At 36.5% G+C, this 20,247-nt stretch overlaps 3 protein-coding genes across 3 annotated transcripts; 2 read left to right on the top strand and 1 right to left on the bottom strand.

Moving 5' to 3' along the window:
* Window positions 1–1,014: 1,014 nt before the first annotated feature.
* Window positions 1,015–4,972, bottom strand: LOC149027127 (uncharacterized protein At1g24485-like). Its single transcript, XM_089146424.1, has 9 exons — window positions 4,855–4,972; window positions 4,213–4,750; window positions 3,617–4,104; window positions 2,985–3,117; window positions 2,831–2,899; window positions 2,614–2,685; window positions 2,437–2,508; window positions 1,574–1,812; window positions 1,015–1,452 (listed from the first exon to the last, which is right to left on the bottom strand). The coding sequence occupies exons 1-9, from the start codon at window positions 4,922–4,924 to the stop codon at window positions 1,259–1,261; spliced, it is 1,875 nt and encodes a 624-aa protein (XP_089002550.1). The 5' UTR covers window positions 4,925–4,972; the 3' UTR covers window positions 1,015–1,258.
* Window positions 4,973–8,708: 3,736 nt separating this feature from the next.
* HERK1 (hercules receptor kinase 1) lies at window positions 8,709–12,432 on the top strand. The gene has a single exon (XM_089159476.1). The coding sequence runs from the start codon at window positions 9,455–9,457 to the stop codon at window positions 11,933–11,935; it is 2,481 nt and encodes an 826-aa protein (XP_089015602.1). The 5' UTR covers window positions 8,709–9,454; the 3' UTR covers window positions 11,936–12,432.
* Window positions 12,433–17,676: 5,244 nt separating this feature from the next.
* LOC149027125 (uncharacterized) lies at window positions 17,677–18,708 on the top strand. The gene has a single exon (XM_089146412.1). The coding sequence runs from the start codon at window positions 17,899–17,901 to the stop codon at window positions 18,349–18,351; it is 453 nt and encodes a 150-aa protein (XP_089002538.1). The 5' UTR covers window positions 17,677–17,898; the 3' UTR covers window positions 18,352–18,708.
* Window positions 18,709–20,247: the final 1,539 nt, after the last annotated feature.

The following is a 20,247-nucleotide window of genomic DNA, read 5'->3' as shown; positions in this document are numbered from 1 at the left end:
CTCAATTTTCATTATGAGCAGTTGCAATCTCAGCGAAGAGAACCATTCTCGTCCAGCTGGAGACACAAATATAGAATTAACGAGAATCGGTCCTACATATAGATTCCAATAGATCCATATGCTCCATAATATAATTAAAAGAAAACGAAAGTCAATGTCAGCATTTTTTTTGCCAAGTTGGCAGTCAATACCCAGAATAATATTATTAAAATCCGAGGATGTGGACCGTGGAATTCAACTTTGGAGTTTAATAAAAAAAAATTGCTATAATCTCACCCAAAAAATATAAATAAATAAAAAATTGCTATATTCAGTGTATATGAATCCTTCACCAAGGTCAGATATATGGTGTCCTTCCTTCCTGGTAAACCGGACAATTTTGTTTAATACCCATGGCTTGCTTAATCTACCTAATGTCACTATTGTATAGAAACCTCATCACAAGTATATACTAGAAACTTGCAAATTACATGGTCTAAGATTTTCATAAAGAAAAAACCAAAATCATGAATGCTATCTTTCAAGGTTCCATTTTCATCGGCGGCCATTAGGAGTAACACCATCGACTTACTACTATATATCCAATTACTACCATCCTTTGCAATGTTTTAACCATTTTCCAATCACATTATCTAGATTCCTGTCTACTTAAAATTATAATTTCCAGAGTTGTTGTGTATTACATCAAAAAAAAGTTCGATGTTGTGTTATATTTGTTATTACTTCCATTGATAATTGATATTGTATTATCTTACCAAAAAAGAAAAAGTAATCCTCGTGGTACATTTGTTCTATCAGTTTCATGACGCAGACCCACATTGTATAAGCTTTTTTAGGCAGTCCGACTATTTATCAATTCGGTAGTTGGGATCATGGATGGGATGACTTAGATTTCAAGAACAAATAGTACCACAATTTTATATATTTGGTTCCTTTTTTTTGAGGGAATTTTCGAGTGAATTATAAGGTTTAACCATGTGTAATAATTTAATCCTAGAACACTCATTGACATTCATTCATATTTCATAAAAGCCCCTCAAAAAATAGGATTCAGATTTACAACTTACATCTCATGGGTCAAGTATTCAGGGGGGAAAAATGTACTAGACAAACAAATTTAAATGGACACAATAGAGCTTTGATAATCTAAGATTATATTAGGAAAGAAATACATAGCAAAACATGAGCATATGAAAAAGACCCACCCACCATTTTTCACTAGTGGAATGACAAGATATTAGGGTTTCCCTAATTCTCTCTAGGGGTTGTTTAATAGAGGATTTGGACTTCTCTCGTCATATTGATTTTGAAGTGCATGTTGGTCCATTAAATCAGACAGCTCTGCTTCCATATTATGTTCTTCAAGTTCTACTCTTACATCAACAGATGGTGGAGGTACTGGTGCTTCTTGTGGTGGGCCACTTGGCTTGTAAACTCCATTATTTGTTTGTCCTAAGGCGCACACACACACACAAAAAAAATACATGTTAGAAACTAGAGTAGTTCTTCTCTATAATAGGAAAAGAGAAGGGGTAAAAACATGCATGGAATCATAAAAGATAAGGTGGCTAACCTGCACTTGCATTCATTTTTGCCAAAGCATTAGCGTTTCTCTTGTGGTATGTTATAGCCAGGAAGGCGACGACTGCTATGAAAATAACAACAACTGGGATTGTGACTCCTAGTATTATTGGTAACTTGCTGCTACTCTTGCTGCTGCTTGAAGATGAATCTGTCGAATTATCTGTTGGAGTTCCTGCAGAGCTGCATGCTTGGCTATTTGTGGCGCACAATTTCTTGTTGCCTGAAACACTGCAACATGGAGATATTCAGACAGATGAATATTAATTAGATAAAGCACTCACACTTTATAGGAGTCTAGATTACTTTTCCATGAGGGGAGAAGTATGTGTTTCTTCTAATTTTCTTCATTTCAAAGGGTAGGGTCCACATAAGTCCTATTGGAGGTCTCACATTTGATTTATTTTGTGAGTATTTCGAGGTGGATCTCACCCCTAATGTGCGGAATGGAGTGCTACTTGGGTGTTGCACAATTAATGTGCAGTACTAAACAGCCTACGATTCAGATCGAAACTGTGGTCAAGACGTAATCTCGACCACTCGTTTTGCATTTAAACCTTATCCCAAAAAATCACTTGTGCAAAATAAGGTAAAATGAGTGGTCAAAATTTCGTCTTGACCACAAATTTCAATCTATACCATAAACTATACAATACTGCTTGTTAATGGTAGCATTGAAGTAATTTCAATGAGTATGATGGAAAATGTTGAGGATGTTATAGAGTTCTACCAAGATAATTAGAGGATTCAAACTCCTATGCAACAATAATGACATGATATGATGGTTGAATATTCATTAGAGTCTGGAATCACTTCTCTTGTCCCAAAAAACAAAAGAAGAAAAAAATCACTTACTTCAATTTTAGCCTTTTATTTTGGGACAGTGACGTAGGTACGGTTCCACTGAAGTCATTGTTCGCCAGATTCCTTCGCACAAAGAGAGAGAAAGAGTAAATAATGTAATTTTTTTTTAATGTAAAATCATGTAAGTTTCATAACTTTAGGGGAGGAGTGGAAGAATAATATGCTTACAGATATTGAAGGTTGGGGAAATCACCTAGGAAACTAGGAATATTTCCCCTTAAGCTGTTGTTGTGAAAATCTCTGTAGAAGAATTAGAAGAATCAGCAACATGTATTAAAATATCAGGTGAACAACCTTGAAAACAAACCCTTTTTGGGTCAGCTCATCAAAATGTTATTTTATGGATCTAGTTGTGCTGGACTGCTGGTAAATAAATTCCACTCACATGCTTTGAAGTTCAGACATGGAACTAAAGTCCGGAAGTGTTCCAGAGAGCCCGTAGCCACCGAGATACCTGCAGTTCATTTCAAACACTTAAAACATTGATCTTGCAGTTCATCGTTATGGAATTCAAAGGAAAAAGAGATGAAGGAAATTACAGTGCTGTAATTCGAGGAGTGGCATCAGAACTGCAATTAACCCAGTCCCAGGTATATGGTGATGGAAGGCAAGGATCACCAGTCGATGCAGCTAACACAGAGAATTGGGTTTGTAGTAATTGCAATTTTTCCACTGCATAAAAACAAAGAAAGCAATAAATATATGTTTAATTTATGTTAGAACGAAAACCAATAAATCATGTAACAGGTCGAAAAAAATACAAAGATTTAATGTGGTACATTCACCAATTTAGTGAACTTTTTACTATATAGAAGAATAAAGGACAGAGATCTCTCAATCAATCTCCAAAATTGCACTATAAAAACTCTCACTTAAAACTCTAAGGTGAAAAAATCTCAAATCTCTCAGTATGACCTCATAGGAGAAGGTAGGATGCATATATAGATTCTAATTAATCGGGTAAACGAATCTATTTATCAGTGGTGGTCTGGTTTCATCAAGATCTCCCAAAAAAACCATTTGGGTCACTTACTAAATATGAAAGTTAGGTCTATCTTTGAAGTCAAATACAAGAATTTGGTCACAACATAACAATTTTGACTAATTTTGAAGATTAAAATGTGTTGATGATATTGGAAACAAAAGCAAATATACGTTGAGGAGTTCTTACCATCAGAACTGTCGGTTCCATTTGTGAGTGGGCCAGCAATTATAAAAACCTCCATGGCATTTATCAGTGGGGGAAGCGTAGAATCAGTTGTGGAAACTAAAGAAAGTATGTTTTTGGATGAAGCAGTGGTTCCATTGGCGAGGTTGTTCTCTGAAACAGATCCATAAGGTGGAATTATAGGGGTAGTGGTGACGGTTGTATTATCTAAAAGGATGTCGAAAGATCTCTTCTGGGTTGAATCTAGCTCATCCACTTCTGAAAAATAGAAGTTGATGTACACAGGAACATCTGTGTCTGGAAGGTTAGTGCCTAATTGTATAATGGTTGATGTATTTGCAGTAGTTATTGCATTTCCAAGTACAACTGATGGAGGGTAGTCTGCTGAATCAGAAGTGATGATTGCCAAGGCAGTAGTTTGAACAGGAATTAATCCATTCACACCAGTTCCCGCTGGAACCCATATCCGATCGTATAGGTCCTCTGAGAACCTGTGAAAACCATTAATGGATGCTCTAGCTTAGAATTAGATTAAAAGGACTACAAAGGGTTTATGTTTAATTAATTTGCACCATTGATGAGATGTGTTGCGCGCATACCTTATATTCTGAGTTGCACCAAAAGCAGCCCTTCTAGTTAACAGAAGGGCATAGTTTGAGTCTACATCCCGATACATGGTAGATTCCATAGGTCTGATTTCAAGTGCTGAAATGAAAGGAAACTGATTGGGCTGTGTCTGGGCTAGGCAAACGCTCATGCTGTCACTCCTTTCAACGACTATCGCCTCAACATAAATCATATCGGTGCTGATAGAAGTGTCCACAGTTGCCCAATAGTTTCCATCCAATTGTAAATCAAAGGTGGGAGGAGATGACTTGTGATCATAGTTGCCATAGTAAAAACTTGCACGAACAAGAGCTTTTGTATCCTTTGTGAAGGGGATAGAGTAACAATTCTTCTTGTGTGTTGGGAATACTCTAAGAGTGCTCATCACCTCGGAGACAGAATTAGGCGTTTGAACCACTTTGTTCTCACCTGTGGTGATGTAGGAGTCATCACCAATCCAGGTAATAAATATCTCATCAGTGTAAAGACTAGTGCTACTGCTGGTGCTACCACAATCGATGCTTACAAACTCTGCAAGTTGCAGAAACATGAGAAGAAAGAAGCTAGTCGATAAACCAAAAGAAGAAAAAATTTGGTGATAAGATCATGAACCCAGAAATATAATAAATGCTCACCTTGTGCAGAAGCAGCTATTGCATGTAGAGATAGGAGAAGGACGAAAAGATGGGTCATGGCCATGGTCATCTTGGCCGGTGAGGATTAAGCTGGTCGTCCTAAAGACTTGTTATGTATATATTGAGTTTTTTTTGGTAATTTATGTATATATTGAGTTCAGGGCCTGTAAATTTCCTGGTATTGAAGAAATCTGCAAATGACGAAGGAAGGTCGATCTATATCATGCAAGTTGCCTAGTTGCTACTATATAAAATTTCAGGGAAAAAAATAAAAGAAAAGCATAGCTGTTCTGTTGACTTTCTCTAATTATTATTATTTCTTGCACATAAAAAAAAATTATTATTCATTGTAAGGGAACTTCCTTGTAATTTAATTTCTTAAACTAGTGCTCGCGGCTTACTGCAAAATTAGGATTAATTTTATTTAGGGGGTAGGCTAGTAATTAATCGTACTGTAACTTTCATATATATGTGCACAGCAGTGCACATATATACCAAATGCTTGACGGAGAAAACAAAGTAAATACAAGATTATTGAGGATTTTAAATTTTAAAATTAAGTTTTTAATTTCAACAAATCATTTGGTATATATGTGCATTGTTGTGCATAGCAGAGGATTTATGTCTTTGCATCTTTAATCAATTAAGGTCATTTTAGAATAGCTAGTTCTGGTTGACAACTTGGTATTATTTGGGTTATCTGAGTTTTTTTATGCAATAATTTACTTGTGCAATGTTATGAGTTTTACATGCTAGTATTTTACTTGAAATTTTAAAATAAGTCTCCCCCCTCAAAAATAAAAATAAAAAGGGTCACGCCATCAACACCACAAGCTTGATTATGAGACACCCCATCCACCCTAGGCAACCATTGTTCTCTCTTCTCTATAATCTACCAGTTTATGGCCTTGAAAACCCTTGCTTGAACCTTTTAAGCGATCTTAATTAATAATTTCATTTCAAAAAAATGATCTTCAACTAGTTTATGTTTTAAAAGAACAGCAGTTTTTTTCTTATTTTTCCTATAAAAAAATATCTATACTTAATCATGTTAAGTAAATATATAATTATTGATTATTTGCAATAAGAACAAAAGTCAATTTAATAAAAAAAATTGTATCTGCATATAATGCAAAAACTCATGGTAGAAGAGTTTTTCAGAGTCAATGAAGCTACGCAATTGAGATCTGAGAGGCTTGCACTCCATTTTCAATTGAAATTAAAATAATATTCAAATTTTATTTTTTTAATGATTATTGTTGTATGAATTTTTTTAATAAGAATAGGGTCATAGACTTATAGTCAATGTGAATTTGCTTACCAATAAGAGCTGTAGATGAAAAAAATTGATTGAATCAAACATATATTATCCACATGTTCAATTATTGTCATTACAGTTTACCATATTGTCTACACATGATAATAAGCATATTCCATTAAGAGAGATTTTCTGGGCGAACCACTGAAAAATTCTTTCTGTCATCCTACTGTATACTTGAGGATTTTATAAGCTTGTCCCCCCAAGAATTTGAATTGTGTTTGTGTGCCCACCGACATTCTGTAAATAACTTTTCAAAAATTTCAATAATAGCTTAATTTAAGAAAGAAAAAAAAGTTACTGGAGCGGCTGGCGTAGGCTATACTAGCATCGCTATCTCTTCTAATAAAAAGAAAAACATCGTTATCTTTAATGAAATGTCCTTGGTACCCCCGATAAACAACAATACCGTTCCATTACACTTCATAGATGGGCTGGGTTTCTCGAGATGGGCCATGTCATCATCCGTCCCTTTCTAAATGATCCATAGATACACTGACCTTGCTTCGGTCCTGTGCAGGACGGTCATGTTTTTCATACTGGCCGTCAGATTGAGATTTTAGGTCGAAGTCTTGACCAGATTTTGATCCGACGGCCGACACTATTATCCTGGCCATTACTGCACAAGTCTGAAGCATTTTCTTGGATACACGACTGCTTTTCAAGATTACAGATTTTATGAGATGGTGACTGACTGGTCGGAGAAGGATTAGACGGCGACTTAATTATTCAAGTAATATATTTATTTATTGTTTATTTAAATAAAAATTTAGACTAATTAAATGAATTAATATCGTGCTAACCAGTAACCACTACTGCCAAACCCGGATATCCATACGCGTCGATGGTAAACACGACGAGGCCAGCGAGAAATGGAGTCCAACTTCAATGCATCATTCTTTCCAACCTCCCAAATTTAATTATAATAAATAACTAATTAAAATATATTAAAAGTCATTGGTGGGGCCTTCGGCATCCAACGGCTTTCTTTAATTGCATTTTTTTTCATCCTTTTATTCTCGCACGACAAAATCAACGAATCAATCGATGCCGATTCGCGATTCCCAATTCAAGATCATTTGTTACAAAAAAAAAAAGATCATTTGAGACTCAGCTATAACCGGTCTGAACTCTGAACAACCCCGGACTTCGCGTTTTCTCGGTAAAACCCTAGACAGGCTTTACTTGCGCCGTTGAGCGAACTACGCACTCCTGACCGATTCATCACATTCATTTTTTGAGGGGGAAAAAATCATGGCAATTTTTTTTCTTTTTTACCAAGCCGATGCCAGTATCATGAGTGGGCCCACAGACGCTTTATTAGAGATGGGGTTGCGGGCAAGGTTTAAAAAATCCCACGATACTAGCCGATACGTATTCACGATACATCTCGATACGTCTCTCCATTGAATTACACTAAAATACATTAGTCAAAGCGATATAATGCTCGATACAAGATGATACGTCTCTTAAAATCACCTTACCGATACAATACTTGATACCGATATTTTAAACCTTGGTTGCGGGAGAGGGAATATGGAGAGAACGGAGGTCGCATTCATGGTAAGTAATAATCTTGACCCTCTTGAGTTTGGACCATATCCTCGTTAAGGGAGGGATTTCGCTAGGACCTGTAATGCCGGGGACGCCATGTGGATTCAATTAAACTCTAATTACTCAAAACACCATGTTTACATGTAATTAACTTAAGTTAAAAAAATCGATTTTGTTTTGAAAAAAATTTAACTATATTTTGATCAATTAGAGTTTAATAAAATTCATGTGGCACCCATTGAACATTGGGCACCACAATTGCAATGGCACTAGCCTAACAAGATTCAATAAGGGAGAGGAATGCATTTTTCACACTTTTTTCAATTACATAAAGGGGTTTTTTACCGAGACGATCTTGTTTGGGTAGTGTGTCTAACATGGTAGTGCCTATCGTGTCCACTCTTGGATGCAAGCCACGCTAATTTTGTTAAATCTTTTTGTTCAAAATATGAATCGATTCATTTAAAAAAAAAGTTTTATTTTCACTTAAGTTGATTGTATATGCACATGGTGTTTTAAGCAGTTGAATTTAATGAAATTCATATGATGCTCATCTAATGGTGAACACCATTAAGTATTGCCACATCAGACACACTAGCCAAGTAAAATCTTTATTGAGATTTCATCTCTATTTCATTTATTTTTTTTATAAGAATTTTTATTTCATTTTGCTACTTAGTCTTATCTTCAGTTTATTACTTGGTCTTGTGCGAATTGTATTGTGTGATAACGAAACGTAAGAAAATCACACTCGAGAGTTATGACTACCTTAGATTTACCAGAAAAATTAAGTGGCGTAACGACTGTAAGTGGAGTAGTTGGTAATTGGGTCCACACTCTGGACTCCAGAGTTACTACCAATTCCAAGGTGTTAGGAAATATGGTGCGCATCCTGCTTATTTTAGAACTACCAAGAAGGATAGTCTTAAAATGGATTAAATTCTTGAGTAGAAATTACAAATGTGTGCATAAGCTGGCTTTCCTGATAAGATTTGATTTTTGTTCTTTTTCATCTCACCTCAGTTAAATCAGTAGCTGTTACTCTCGATCATCTGTCGCACCAACCAGAATTAATTTCTTACACACAAAAAAAATCTCCCACCGTTGAAATTCTCCAGTCTATCACTCTTGTCTCTTCTTCCCTTTCTCTTTCACATTTCCTATTTCCATTCCTCTTTCTCATTTTGATCGTCAGTTTAATGTCTCTTCTCCCTCATCGTAGCAGGAAACAGTGGGTAAGGTCAGCTTTTCCACTTAGCAGAAATTCTTCGTTAATGTTGTCTTCACACAGCAAATCCTTTTGACTTTGCTTTCCTTTTATAGCCCATTTAGATCTTCCTTCCGATCTGTCTCTAATCTAGTCTGTTCAATTCATCTGCTCCAAATTTATTCCAATCCATCTTGGTATTTGCAACCTGGAATATGAAGTCGACAGTGGAGGTGTTTTCGCTTTTCTGAGAGTTAGAAAACTGGGGCCTGCCTTTCCATTTGAGGTGGTGATGGTAATCGAGATTCCGGGTTTCTCTTGAACGGGCGAATTCTAGCAATTTGTATAAGGTGCCATCCTTTCCATGTTCTCTGTCATGGGTTTTTGATTTCTGCAATTATCATGATTAAATAGCCTTATTTTGCTGCTGTGCTTCCTAAACCTAGGTTATAGTTCCAGCTGAGCAGCGAGTTTCCATTTTTCTTTTGTTTTCAACTTCCTTTGATTTGAAATAAATTCTGATGGCTGTTATTTTACTTAAGTTGCCTATCTGGGTTCTGCTAGTATTATCTTTTGTCATCATCTCCATGGGGTATACACCTGTAGACAATTACCTGATAGATTGTGGATCACCCACCAACACAACTGTGATGACTCGTGTTTTCGCAGCTGATAAGTCTCAATATCTTGATACCCAAAAGGATATTAGGGTCAATGTTTCGAATTCCATCAGTTCGCTTCTGTATCAAACAGCCAGGATCTTCAGTGGAAAAACTACATACAAGTTTTCAATCGGCAAACCTGGGCGGCACTGGATACGCCTTTACTTCTACCCGTTTCAATACCAAAATTACAACATGAGTGGGGCAACCTTCTCAGTTACTGCACAAAATTTAGTCCTCCTCAGTAATTTCCATCCACAAAATGGTTCTGTGATGAAGGAGTACTCCTTGAACGTGACTTCAAACCAACTCGTCCTCATCTTCACCCCTGCTGACCAATCCTTTGCGTTCTTAAATGCCTTAGAAGTTGTTTCGGTTCCTGATGCCCTGATAACTGGTTCTGCCCAAAATGTTAATCCTTTAGGGCCATATTATGGTCTTTTGAATGATACCTTAGAGACAGTCTGGAGGGTGAACATGGGTGGATCAGTTGTCACAGCCATGAATGACACCCTTGGGAGAAATTGGGATCCTGATCAGAGCTTTCTACTGAACCAGAATCTTGCCCAGTCTGTAACTGGTACTGTCAAATATGTTCCAGGTGCGCCCACCAGGGACATCGCTCCTGATGATGTTTATGGCACCGCAACAGAGATGAGCTCGAGCTTAATGAACACCTCCAACCCCAATGTCAACGTGACATGGAAGTTCAATGTGGATGCTAGTTTTCAGCATCTGATTCGATTTCACTTCTGCGATATAGTGAGTAAGGCTCTCAATGACCTCTACTTCAATGTCTATGTCAATAGTTGGGCTGTTGCTTCGGATCTTGATCTCAGTGTAAGGACTGGAGGTTTGGCCGTGCCATATTACATGGACGTTGTTCTGGGGCTGAGTAATAGCCCGGTGCTCTATGTAAGTGTTGGGCCTTCTACTAATGTTCCTGGTGCTACCCCAAATGCTATTTTAAATGGGCTGGAGGTCATGAAAATTAGTGATTCCACTGGTAGTGTTGATGGAGGGGGCGTTACCTCACAGAATGGATCAAAGAAGAAGGTTGGTTTGATTGTGGGTGTGGTTCTTGGGTTGTTCGTTGCAATGGTCTTGGTTGCTGTCCTCTTCTTAATATTGTGCAGAAACCGACGACTGGCACATGATCACCCTTCAAAATCATGGGTTCCTTTCTCCTTCAATGGGGGAGGGAATACACACTCCACAATGAGTAAATTTGCTAATGAAACTACAACTAGTGCCGCCTCATTACAGGGTTTTTGCTTTTCTTTTGTGTCACTGCAGGAGGCCACAAACAACTTTGATGAGAGCTGGGTTATTGGGGTTGGTGGTTTTGGGAAAGTATACAAGGGAGTTCTGAAAGATGGAACAAAGGTGGCAGTGAAGAGGGGTAATCACCTGTCCCAACAGGGCCTAACAGAGTTCCAGACTGAAATTGAAATGTTATCTCAGTTCCGCCACCGTCATTTGGTCTCACTGATTGGGTACTGTGATGAGCGTAAAGAAATGATCCTGGTATATGAGTACATGGAAAATGGAACACTCAAGAATCATTTGTATGGCTCAAATCTTCCCAGCCTGACTTGGAAACAGAGGCTCGAGATATGTATTGGATCAGCAAGAGGACTTCACTACCTTCACACTGGCTCGGCAAAGGCGATTATCCATCGTGATGTTAAGTCTGCCAACATCTTGCTTGATGAGAATCTCATGGCAAAGGTTGCTGACTTTGGGCTATCCAAGACAGGCCCTGAGCTTGATCAGACCCATGTCAGCACTGCAGTTAAAGGGAGTTTTGGTTATCTTGATCCAGAGTACTTCAGAAGACAACAGCTGACTGATAAGTCAGATGTATACTCATTTGGGGTGGTTTTGTTCGAAGTCCTATGTGCAAGACCTGTTATTGATCCCTCCCTTCAAAGAGAGAGGGTGAATTTGGCTGAATGGGCTATGCATTGGCAAAAGAGAGGACAGTTAGAGCAAATCATTGATCCTAATCTTGCTGGTAAGATTAGGCCTGATTCTTTGAGGAAATACGCAGAGACAGCTGAAAAATGTCTGGCCGAGTATGGGGTTGACCGTCCTACAATGGGGGATGTGCTATGGAATCTAGAATATGCACTTCAACTGCAGGAGGCAGCTGCTCAGAGTGAATTCGACGAGAACAGTACTAATCAAATTGGTGACCTCTCCCCGGCGGTGAACAATTTCAGCCTTGAGGAGAGTAACGTTTCTGTTGGGGATTTTGAGTCATCACATGTGGATGATATTTCAGGGGTTTCAATGAGTAAGGTGTTCTCGCAGCTAGTGAAAGCTGAAGGAAGATAGTTTGGAGGCACAGAGATTTGATGAAGCTAATCGTATCAAATGATTAACTTTTGCCACCATAAAGAAAAAGCATCAGAGGTTATCTTGTACAGGAGGGTGGAGGTTGTTACAAAAGAGGACCTTCTGATGTAGATGAAGCTTCATTGGTTGATCTCAATGGTAAAGCATTTTGTTGCTTACCAATTATTATCACTGAACTTGGTTGGTTTTTGCAGAGATGAGTCATATACCGTCAAATATCATTTTTCTTTATATTTTGTGGAACTAGGCGTATTTTCTCAATTATTTGATAACTCTGTTTGATTTTTTGATGTTGTACAGTATTATAAGTGAGTTTTTGCCTTCTCTTGTTATTCCTTGTTGATCTTGGCAGCAAGTATGATTCTTACCTATAAATTGTGCATAATAATGTGTTGCCACTAACACTTATATTTTATAAGACTCACCTGGCAATGGTTGATCCAGAAAAATAAAGCATGCTAACACACTATGGCAAGCCCTTTTTTTTTTCCCAATTATCGTCAGAAATGTTTTTGGTTTGTGGTTAGCATGTTCGAACCCGCAAGGATGTAAGAATTAAATTTTGATGTAAAATAATGACCATTTGCTTCCAATTTTTTAATTTTTAATTTTTAATTTTTGAGACCTGAATATTAGAGACCTGAGAAGCTCCCAGAATGTAGAGTGACCACTTGCTTCTAATTCTGCTTCTTTTTCTATTCAGAAACATATCTTGTAGCCAGTTTTGAATTGCTGGTTTACCATAAGAGGGTTTATATTTTGGCAATTCAAAAGAAGAGCTAATTTTATATTTCAAAATTAGGGAGCCATGTAAATGGGAAAGGTGAACAGATATTTTTAGTTTTTTTTTTTTTTTTGATAATAAAGAAAAAAAAACTTGAAAAAAATAAACAGATATTTTTTAGTTGATCCAAGCTGAATTGCTTCTAAGGATTCAAAACTTGAAAAAAATAAATATGTGAGACCCAGTAGTTGGGTGAAAGAATGAGAAATGAAAGAAAAGAATTTTGTGAAAAAGTTACAAAGGATCACATATAGACAGTATTTTAGTATGGCTGAATGGATGATTGAAAATCAAAAGCCTCCGTTCGTTCGTTCTGTGGTTTATATATGGAAAGCCATGAAGGAAGAGTGGGAGGGAAAAGAGATGGTCTCCTATGGAAGTCATCCAAGGTGCTGAATCAGCTCATGCCGAGTTCTGCTGGGACTCATTGAAACAGATAGAACTGGGGGACAGCACTTTGGAGAGTTGTAGTAATGGATGGAGATGTCCTCTAGCACCTTATGTCGATTTTGAAGAACTTCAATTAAATTCTAGAAGGCAAAGCTTCAACTCTTAAGCCATGAATAAATTTTGATTGAAACATGCAAAATTTCTATAGAAATGCTTACAAAATCTGAGATTGAAATGAAATTCCTGGTGTTTTGTACTGTTATCAAGTTACGGTCGAAATTTTGTAGGTTTCGACACTTCAACTTGTTTTTCCTTAGTTTTTGTTGATTTATCTTCCATTTTCACTTTATTTTCATAACTCCTTCAAGCACCTCTTTGCTTCTGTTTTGCCTTCAAACATTTCTTAAGTCACAACAGTTACAAATGAAACACTATTGATAACAGAATATGAAGCATGGGCTATACCCAACACTTCTAAACTCCCATTTATCTATTTTTGCTCGATCACTTTCCTCACTTTCCTTCTTTTCTGGTAAAAAATTACTATAGGTTGCCATTTGTCCGAACTCCTAAATCTAAAAAAGAAATAATCAATTATATATGAGAAATTCTTAATCATTAGCTCTTTTGGTTCAATGTTTTCTATTTGGAGGTGTCACAAGTATAAAAACTTTTACCCTGTTTTTATACGGAGATTTAATGTGCTTTACATACTAATGTGAAAAAAGTGGTAAAAGTCTTTATATCGTGTTTGAGACCACAATAATGTGTCTAACAAGCATAAAGACTTTTTGATTTACTATTTCATATTATTTGTTTTAACATAAAGATTGAATATAGAGATCGAAGCTTAAGCTTTATGGTTGCTCTTTCAATAAGTTACATCTAAAAAACAAATCCTTAAAAGTGAAAGCAAGAAGAAGGTAATCCCTAATCCTTCCCGACATCTACTTATTCTTGAACAATAAATAATAATTAATTATTTCTGTTTTTTGGGGAAAACATGCAAGTGGAATGAAACTCTCTAGGAAACTCTAAATAAGAGGACTTTATGTATACTTACATTAATGAAAATAAAAGAAACTCATGCACCAAATTATTGGCTAAAGAAAGCATTTAGAAAGAATGGCGGAATAGGCCTCCTTTTGTGCCAAACATTGCTTTAGACAACTCTCGTTACTAGGATTCGTGGATCGTAATCCATGAGGGTGCAGCCTTAAGTAGCTATGGTGTTTTGATGTACTTGGAACCGGTTATCCGAGTATGGTGATTTGGTATCCGTTTAATGATAGCATGGCATCCTCATTTTTGGGTGTCCTCGGATCCCTTCTAACTCCATTGCAAGGGCTGAGAAACCACTACAGTTCACCGCTTGGGCTGCAATAAACCCATCACATCAGCACTCCATGCTCCATCATAAAAAGCTTCATAAACATCTAGATTAGCATGCACCATATGAGAATCTCGAACAGCAGGTTCAGGATTAGGGTGCAAAAGTCTTTTAGAAGAAACAATTTTTGCAACCAAAGAATCACATCGATGTAAAATTTTTTGAATAAATGTTTGATATCCTCAGAACAAAGTTGCCTTTTTAGCATTCCAGATGCACCAACAAAGAATAGACTATATTATATCAAGGTGGATCTGATCACGGAATTCTTTGAACCTGTAATGGATGAAAGAAAATCAATTCAAGACTTTGCCATTAAAATTTGAAGTGTCCAATCTAAGAGATGATAGTTTCCAACATTTTTTTTAGTAAAATCACAGTGAAAGAATAGATTCAATGCGGGATGCATAGATCAAATAGATGATTACTAATGATTACTTATTTTCACATTACAATGGAAAAGAAAACATAAATTAAAAAAAAAAAAAAAGAAGAAGAAGAAGAATATGTCAAAAGCCCCCAAATATGTAAATTGTTTTATATAAATATTGAGATTTAAGGATTAATCATTAATCCGTGAAAATAAATAGTCTAATTTATTTCATATTGTGGTGAAGTTTTTTTGTTTTTTTTGTTAAACAACAATCTTATTCAAAACAGGCAAGGGGTGGGAACATAATTCCACTAACCACACAGTGGAAGACGACCATTCTTTCGGGCCCGAAACCGAAAGGGTCTTCTTGGCTAAGAAATCTACAATTACATTAGAACTCCTAGGAATAAATGCAGAAATAAATGTATGAAGTTATCAATTAAATAATGAATATCTTAGATCAAAGGATTCACTACCATCGGGGGTTGAATCTCACCTTCAAGGTACTTGATTATCTGTTTACGGTCTAACTCAATTAGAATTGACTCGTTAGAAGACGAAGAAAAATTACCTAAATTTTACTTTTTATTATATGTTAGTAGCATTTTAATTGCCTCCAATATCTCAAATTTATTCTTTAAAGAAAGATAACCAAAAAGACATACGCAAACATTCCCGGTTATCTATGTGAATTTTGTATGTTTATTTATTGTTCTTAATCATGCATAATGCGCTAATGAACAAAGTAGTTCTAATTCACTTGAAAAAAAATTAAATAAAATACTCTTAAAAACCTCATGTGATTCGCATTTTAATAAACACAATTTTAAATAATTCTTTGTATTCATTTTATTTCATTTGCATTCGCTATTTTACATTATAGTTCGAAATATTATATGTCTTGATGATATGTCCAACAACCTTATAACTAATGGTTACCGAGGAATACGACTTTAGATGATCTGGTTGAGAGCTAGTCAAATCTAATTTTGATAAGTATTACCAAATATTTGAACTTTGAATTTTACGTGAATTATTAACAAAGTATCATGAGATCTATTGGTAATTTTCTACACAATCCGAAAACTAATAGATTACCAGTTGATATATATAAGATATATTACTTGCCTCCCCTATTTGAAAATTTTCTACACCCTCATAGATGGCTATACGTGCATATGCACATGGAATTTTAATAGTAATATATGATAGCAAAAACAAATGTATACAAGATACATACGTTCATACTAAGCTGATAAATCTAAAGAAGAGAAAGAATGCTTCGTGGCTTCATTGAAGGCTTGAAGCCTCTGAGAGGGTTTGACAGATCAGAAACGAAGATAATAAGTGCATCGATGATGAAGAACATCCAATGTCAATTTTCCCTTCCTTCATATTGCCTGTTCATATTGCCTGTTCGAAATCACTCACCATCACCAAAAACCACCACACCACTTTGACTATGGACCCCCACACCCCAACCTTCCCCTTACTTGTAGAAAATCACCATCTCTGATCATCTTCTCCTCCTCCAGTCATAAAACAGGTAGAAAGCCCATCAAAGTACCTTAAACTGTTAATTTTTAAAGATTACCCAAAGTCATCGAGAATTCCAGAATCAAGGAGGGATGCAATGAAAGCAGAAAAGTTTTGCTACAGTGGAGGGATATTTTTGGTTGATCCTAAGGATTTGGAATTGAGGATGGATCAATCGGCAGAATTAATCCCAAATAACCCTAAAATCGACCCTGAATCTGAAACTGATGCTACAGTTTTGGATCAGATTGCAGATAACTCATTTGGATGTTCAGCTGATATAAGAAACTTGTTGGTTTGGCAGGATTCTGATACTGATGGGTAAGCTGTGATCAATCAATCACTCATTCCTAACCAGTATTTAGTTAATTGACATTCTCACACTTGAATTTTTGTTTGCGAAATGTCATTGTGTCAACAACGAATTGAAGATGTTTCTCACGATCATGAAATATTGAATCTTGATGAACATGATCATGGACACTGATCGTGGGTTGCTCTGCTATACATGGCTCAAATGGTGCCATGTGTTCAGAAAAACAATCTTCACTTGTCTTAACATTGGAAGTTTGTTTTTATTTTTTGCAATTCATACATTAAGTGATGAGTCGAGCATCAGGGAATATAAGGCAGCAATTGATCAAATACTCATGATCATAACTTTTTTGGTGGAAGCTTAACTCCTCAGAAATATATTGCAGATCTTCATAATCATCTAATCCCAAAGTAGGATTGCTTCAATGTTAACTTTGTATTACACAAGGAAATGATCGATGCAGTTCTAACCTACCATATATTCCCTTAATCTTTATTGCTAGATCTTCTTTAAACCCCTTCAATCTTTGTTAGTAGTGAAGTGGAAATGAAGTTAAACCATCATTCTCAATCCAAGTGCATTTTTTTCTTTTCTTTTTTTTCTTTTTAGAAATAATAGTCGATTTTATATATTGGGGATGAGAATATTACATGGTCATCTGCAAAAGTTGAACTTGCAACCTCTTCACTAAAAGGTATTGATCTTCACTGGAGCAACTCTGTGTTGGCACGCCCTTTTTCTAAGAAATTATTCTACCCTTTTTTTTTTTTCTAAAAATTTCTTCTTTTTAAGGACAGTAATCTCTCTGTCTCTCTTGCCAGAGTAATCTGACCTAACAGCACAATTGCACAAAGATCAAAAGTGAGAGAAGAAAACTGTCATGGCTAATGCTAATGATGCGAAGTCATTCCACGCTCATACTCATAAAAACCACCCTAAACCACATAAATGACGCACTAAAGAAGAACCTAATAAAGAAAGTGCTTTACTCTTTCTTTTCCGTTTTCTCTAACCGGCTATCGATCATCACAGTTCACAATCTTTTCTTGCAATCTAAGACTCATTCCAAGAAAAAATTTATAACGCCAGAAAGAGAAACCCATTAGAATAAAACCCGTTTATTCCAGACCCACTCGCCATAGGCCAACAAACGATGAACTCAGTCTGCATATCGAGCTGTGTCAATGACGCTCGCGTCCCCGTGAGGGCGACTTACAGGAATCTTTACAAGTGGCCAGAATCAGATGCAGAGTTCGTGAGATCTGTGAGTTCTAATTCTAATGGAAGCAACAGCATTAATGGGGGAATGGGTGGTCAGCACCCAAGAGTGGTGGATAGTATATCTTGTAGACAGATGTATCTGAGAAGCTACACTTTCTCAAGGAAGGAAACTATGCCTGAGAAGACTGTCAAGTGCTTTGGAGGAGTGAAAGAGAAAGTGGTTCAGAGGAAAAAGAAGAAGAAGAAAAGGAAGGGAGGAAATGGGAAGAAGTGTGTGGTGATGAGGAAGGTGAAGGAGATGTCTTGTGCTGCACTGTTCAAAATATTTAACAGGTTACTGTCTTGCACCACAACTGTGGATGTGGCTGAACATCAAGTATTCTGATAGAATGACTCTCATTCACTCCCTGCTCCTCTGTTCTTAGTTGCATTCTCATTGTGTTCATGTTTCTTCTAATTTGATTTTCGATTATTATTGAGTTTAGGTGTTTCCAGTCTCCTCTGTTTTCTCTTTGCTGTTTTTCGTTGAAGATTTAGTTGAACAGGTAGATGCCCATAGCGGGTTTTGACTTGTAATTAATATAACCTATAAGAAAGATCTGAGTAGTAGCTGTCTGTATTCGTCTTGCCAGTCTTACCTTCTTTTTTTTAATTACTTTGTATTAGTTTCAGTCCTTGATGGGTTTTTTTCTCAGAACTGGTGGGATTACATGTAAGAGTGACGATTATGCGTAATGTGGTAGGGAAGCATGATAAGAGATCATCCAAGTAATTAAAGCTTAGTGTGCAGGTTTTGTCCTCTTGATCATGCTCTGGTCCCAAGTCCCAACTACTGTAGTTTGAAAATGGCTGGCTAGTCATCAAGTTCTGTGTGGGGTCTTTCACTCATTACAGATAATACTAGTTATTAGCGTGTAGGATTTCACTGAGTCGACAGCCCTAACCACCGCATTATTACAGAAATTTTTGGAAATAAGGCCCAGGCTTCAGTGTTCATAACGGAAGCGTTTATTATATTGACAGGCATGTGATTTAAGAATAGATGGGAGTGATCCATTTTTCTATTCTGGTTGGAATTGATAGCTTGTATTCTTGGGGTGAGACTATTATACATACCATAAAGTGTCGAATTCATGACCTTTTCACCAAGAGATGCCAGTAAAAGTGTCGAATTCATGACCTTTTAACCAAGAGATGCCAGTCATTACTGACTACACAACCCTTTGATGGTGAATCAATATCAATTTGATACCGACCAACACTGACCTAGTCCAGATACGTATTTGATGAGAATCTCCAGTGACCTAATTCGCCTCAGGTTGTCCAAAGAATGGTTGGGTCAACTTCTACAATAGAGGTCAAGATTTAAGATTATCTTTTTATTTCTCGTCACTCTCTAAATTTAAGGCCTTCTTCCATACCGACACTCTCTAGAGTTGATATTCGAATAGAGTTGAGTCGATAATATTAATTCCGTTTCTCTCCATCACACATTTAGAAGGAATCTATCTTTAAGCAATGGCAAGATGGACAATCCTTCTAAATTTGTGATGAAAGAATATGAAATATTCTACCTTTACATATAGAGGAATCGAATTCTTTTGAACAAAATTGAACTCAGCACAAAAGAAGACGAAAGGGAAATGTCTGCATTATATACTGTTATGGGTTAGTCTGACAAGTTTGAAAACATTCTCTTGTTACTATTATTTTAGCATGAGCCTAACACGGATTAGATTCTCTAATTTCAATGGTTGGGTTATTTACCAAAAAAAGGGTTGGCTTGTAACTTTGTGTGTTCATATGTTTAGGCACCGACGTGATTTCAGAAATTGATCTTCAATTTATGTCAGTACAGATGGAGATTGATGTAGAGAGACACCGACACTTTTCCAGAAAAACCTCCTCGGTCGTTGTCCGTTTGATTTTGCGAACACTTTTCCCTAGAAACGAACCTTTGGATCAATCCATCCACAAAATTTCAATTTTATCCAACATCCCACATGAGTATACACAGGCATCCTCAAATGTTTCATTTTAATCAAACAGTTCAAGAAACATATGTTCCTTTAGGAAAAGTGGATAAATGACCAACATGATTAGCATATGTAACTTGGAATACAAGACTCCAGGCTTCATTATTTTGTTAAGTTGTCAGCATATCCCACTCAGTAATGGTGCACTCGAAACCAGGTCAGAAAAGAAAATGAAAGACCATAATCATGAAAGCAGTTGATTACATTGCCGTGGATCAAATCACATATCCAAGAAGGATATTCTG

The sequence above is a fragment of the Hakea prostrata genome, chromosome 1 (assembly GCF_041222555.1).
Source record: "Hakea prostrata isolate BN-2017 chromosome 1, UWA_Hpros_2, whole genome shotgun sequence".
NCBI classification, from domain to species: Eukaryota; Viridiplantae; Streptophyta; class Magnoliopsida; order Proteales; family Proteaceae; genus Hakea; species Hakea prostrata.
Note: the sequence above shows the minus strand (reverse complement) of the source record. Positions and strands in the feature narration are given on the sequence as shown.